Here is a 4,406-nt window from a genome sequence, read left to right as displayed (position 1 = left end):
TCCTGTTCGGTAACAAACTCTCTCCTACTAGCAAGGTCAAAATCTTTTGCTCGCCAGTCAGGTCATGCTTAATAGGCCTGGCATCCAACGTGATGCCCTCATCTCGCCCCATCATATACCGCAAATAATCTCAGAAACCCACCTCCTGCGTCTCAATCCAATGGTGACGCTCATACTGACTCACACCTCCTAACGGCAAACTGAGTAATCTAGCAAGTCTAGGAGGGTCAAAGGTAATCTTTACGCCCTTCACTATCGAAGTGAGAACAGGCACTTGGTTGACTTTCTTGACCTTCATATTCTGATAAAACTGATGGACCAAGTTGGGATAAACTACGTTCTCAATCCGCAGGAATTGTTCCAACAAGCCTTGAAAATTTAGCATGTTCACGAGTTCAGGCGAGAAATGTAATGGGTCAAGAGCCTTACCATCGATAATGGAATATTGAATGTTGCTCTGACCTTCACCTTCTTCAGCCTGATTTCTTCTTGGCATGTTGCAGCTGTTGCCCACTGAACCACCTGCTACGGTAGGGATGAACCAGAAGTAGAGAAGAGATGCACTGGTGTGTGTTGTCAGCGATGGACGAAGAACTAGTCTGCTTCGTTGACGGAGAAGATCCACGGAGAACCCTGGACTGTTCGCTGCTACGGGGAAGAAAGACGGAACGAAAGGGGCCGATTGATCAAGAGATAGGGTTTTAATCCAAGTGGAAACGGGAAATGACGCATGTACCCTCCGACCTTGTGGAACCCTTCAACGGAGTACCCTGGCCCGTCAGTTCACCATACTTCTTTTAGCGGAACCCTCTAACGGAAGACGTTGGTCCGTCGTCTCCTTCCGCATGCACGCCCGGAGTATATTAACGGAGTGCCCTGCTCCGCTCACCCTATCCGCTCGGGCACGCTTATCTGAAACAGCAACAAAACGCGATCTTGCGACCTAAAACTAACGAGTTAGCACGGTTGGATGGTTCGGTCCCTCTGCCACTAGTCTTGAATGCGGGTTCGAGTCTCAGCGTGAACATCGGTCCTCTCCTTGCTTGGTTCCTTCTTTTCCCCTTTCTGTTTTCTCGGTCCTGACTTCACGAACTTCTTGATCGCATCCCACGAGATGGGATCTTTGAACTTACTACCTAAACGTTCCCTAGCTAACGAAAGATCGCCTAAGGGTCGCTTAAAGGTCTAACTATCTATATGCACCTTAGAGAAAAAGGTCCTAAAGCAACTATATGCCAAGTAATTTAGAGATTAGGCTCGGAGATTACCTTCATTAAGCCCACTAGCCTCTGCTTGGGTCTGGCCCATCACAAAGATCTTCTTCTTCTGTGGCCCAGCTTGCTGCACTCGGCCTCCACTCGGCTTGCTCCCACCACTACTCTCGGGCTCCTTGGAAGATCGGGTCGCCATCGGGGTTCCCGGGGTCACACTCGGTCTGGACTGGGGTCACACTTCCGGGAGATGCACTCATAAGCTCTGTGCCCTCGCTGACCGCAACTAAAACACTCAACCAAAAACCCTTCACAGTTCTTCCCTGGGTGGTCTTTCCCACACCTCCTTCAGTAGAAGTGCCGCTCTCGGATTCCGTCACCCCTCGGTCCTTGCCCCAAGCAAGGGCGGGAAGCACCTCCATTGTTAGCACCACCCTTCTGAAAACTTCCTCCTGAACCGGAGCCTCCAGGTCTATGCCTCTTGGGGTCGGGTGTACCACCCTCTCCCGGCCTCTTAGAGCGGTCTTGTGCTCCTCGTCGGATGGTCAACATGCGGTAGTGATCCGCTGCACTACTGTAGGCCTCACTCAGTGTCTGGAATTTGAACACGACCAGCGCCATACGAGTGTCCAAATTCAGCCCAGCTACAAATCTATCGATCCTGCTCTCCTCTGTGGGGGCCAATGTCGGAGCAAAGCGAGCTAACTCCAAGAAGCGCTTGTGGTACTCCTGCACAGTCCGCGATCCCTGCTTGAGGTGTAGGAACTCTTCCTGCATAGCAACCTTCACATGCGCGGGATACAAACGGGCGCGCATCTTGTCCTTAAAGGATTCGCAACCAAAGCCCAGCTCCTGCCTCATTGCCGGCCCTTCATTGATCCACCAGAGATCAGCCTCCTTCTGCAGATAAAAGCTAGCCATCTCCGCTTGCCTGCCCGGTGGACATTCCACCACTTCCAGGATCTTATCGAAGGCCCTTATCCACTCTTCGAGGACCACAGGATCCTCCTGCCCGGCAAAGAAGGGTGGGTGCTGCCCCGCCACCCTCCTAACGAGGTCTGGCTGCCCGCGTTGGTTGTTCTGAACCATCTCGTTACCCATAAGCTGTGTGATCTGCGTCAGCTGTTGCAGATTTTGCATCAACTGCTCACCTAGGCCACGTTCTGGAAGTCCTCACGTCGACGAGGTGGCACCATGATCACTAACGAGAGAGAGATAAACTACGGGAAGACGGGTAGCACTGCGGTCGGCCTTCCCAAACGTACAAGAAGGGAGTGAGAACAAGCTCATAACAATAGGCAAGTAAAGAAAACAACAACACAACAAGTTATGAACAACTAAAACGAGTCCTCACCGCGCATCCTAGAATTCACACATCCTAGGATTCTCAAGCATCCTAATTTCTACTGTCAAGTCCTAGAGTCTCAGATTTCAAACCCTAGGATCTCTACTCAGACCTCAACACAGGCTCTGATACCAACTGTGACACCCCAACTTTTCATAAGTCAAGATAGCTAAACTTTAACGTAAAAGCTGCCTATCTCAACTATCAAACATACATAGCGGAAGCGATTTATAACCTAAAGGGGTAACATGCCACATCTAGGTAAGAAAAGCACGGCCTAGATGCACAGGCTAACCGAAAACTTAACCAACTGTATAGATATAAATCCTCAAAACATGTCTAAAACATCTGAATACTAAACAAGAGTACATATAGTCTCAACGCTGGCACACAGGCCGGAACATAAAGTCTAAAACAACAAAACTATGTCTAAGCTGCCTCATATAGATAAGCTCTAGCGCGCTCTTGCTTAGACTTATTGCATACCTGGAAAACATACAAGAAACCATTAGCAAAAGACTGCTAAGCAACCACCACTCACACCCGCAAGGAAATATAGATATATAATAAGTTTGTAAATAGGTTTACACACCCATATAGAATATATACACCAACGAACTGTTCAGCATTTAAAATCGGATACTCAACAACAATACGCTGAATAAAGGATAAACCAAGACTTCTCAACAATACCAATATTCAACATAATTGCACAAGGCAACAAGATATCAACAGAATATCAACCGAATCAAGAATACAATAGAATACTCAAAGAAACGATCAACAAGAATACATCCAAGAATAATCGACAACCAATGAGATATGACATAACTCAAGAATCAAGTAAAGAGACCAAATAGACCTCAACCTAAGGATAAGACCAACCCTTACCCTCCAACCAACACCAATCCTCATACCAATCACCAAACCCAAACTCAGTGCACGGAGGTAAGTAATACCCGAATCATAAAGGCAAATGGTGCCCAAATACATAGAGGAAAATGGTGCGCAAATACACGAAGGCAAATGGTGCCCAAATACATAGAGGCAAATATTCCTCAACTACTCGAATGGCAAATAACGCCCATATACACAAATGGCAAATAATGCTGATATACACAAATGGCAAATGATGCCCATATACATAATGGAAAATAATGCCCATATACACAATGGCAATTAAAGCCTCAAAAATACACAAAGATACTCAAAGATCCACCATCCCTATCCAGCCTCAACCTCAGCCCAAGAACAACCACTCAGAGTGTTCAACTCAGATATGAACAAAAACCAACTCCCAGATAATGTAATCAAGGATTCAACAAAGCAAGAGATTCAAGAGATGGACCAAGAGGTAGTAATAAATACGCCAAAGACATGGTAAAATACCCAACAAAATACTCCAACAAGATTCAGAACAAAAGGGGAAACAACCATGTGACACCCCAACCTTACATAAGCTGAGATAGATAAAAACTCAACACAACAGCTGACTATCTCAACCAACAACAGAACATAGCGGAAGCGAATTTAAAACCTAAGGGCGTCATGCCACATCTAGGTAAGATAACACGGCCTAGATGCACAGGCTAACCATAAAAACTGAACTGTATAAACGATAATCCTTAAGTCAAGTCTCAAAACATCCAAACACTAGTCAAGAGTTTATAAAGAAATCTCAAATGGCTCACAGGCCAAAGCATAAATCTAAAACATAACCACTATCTAAGCCTCCTCATACGGGTGTATCTCTATCGCGCTCACGCAAAGACTTTAAGGCAAACCTGGAAAACACACAAAGAACCATTAGCAAAAGACTGCTAAGTAACCACCATTCACACCCGCAAGGA

The 4,406-nt window shown here is 46.4% G+C and overlaps 1 protein-coding gene across 1 annotated transcript; it reads right to left on the bottom strand.

Moving 5' to 3' along the window:
* Nucleotides 1-1,559: 1,559 nt before the first annotated feature.
* Nucleotides 1,560-2,351, bottom strand: LOC116020189. Its single transcript, XM_031260669.1, has one exon. It carries the CDS (start codon nucleotides 2,349-2,351, stop codon nucleotides 1,560-1,562), a length of 792 nt encoding a protein of 263 aa, XP_031116529.1.
* Nucleotides 2,352-4,406: the final 2,055 nt, after the last annotated feature.

The sequence above is a fragment of the Ipomoea triloba genome, chromosome 5 (genome assembly GCF_003576645.1).
Source record: "Ipomoea triloba cultivar NCNSP0323 chromosome 5, ASM357664v1".
Taxonomy (NCBI): Eukaryota; Viridiplantae; Streptophyta; class Magnoliopsida; order Solanales; family Convolvulaceae; genus Ipomoea; species Ipomoea triloba.
Note: the sequence above shows the minus strand (reverse complement) of the source record. Positions and strands in the feature narration are given on the sequence as shown.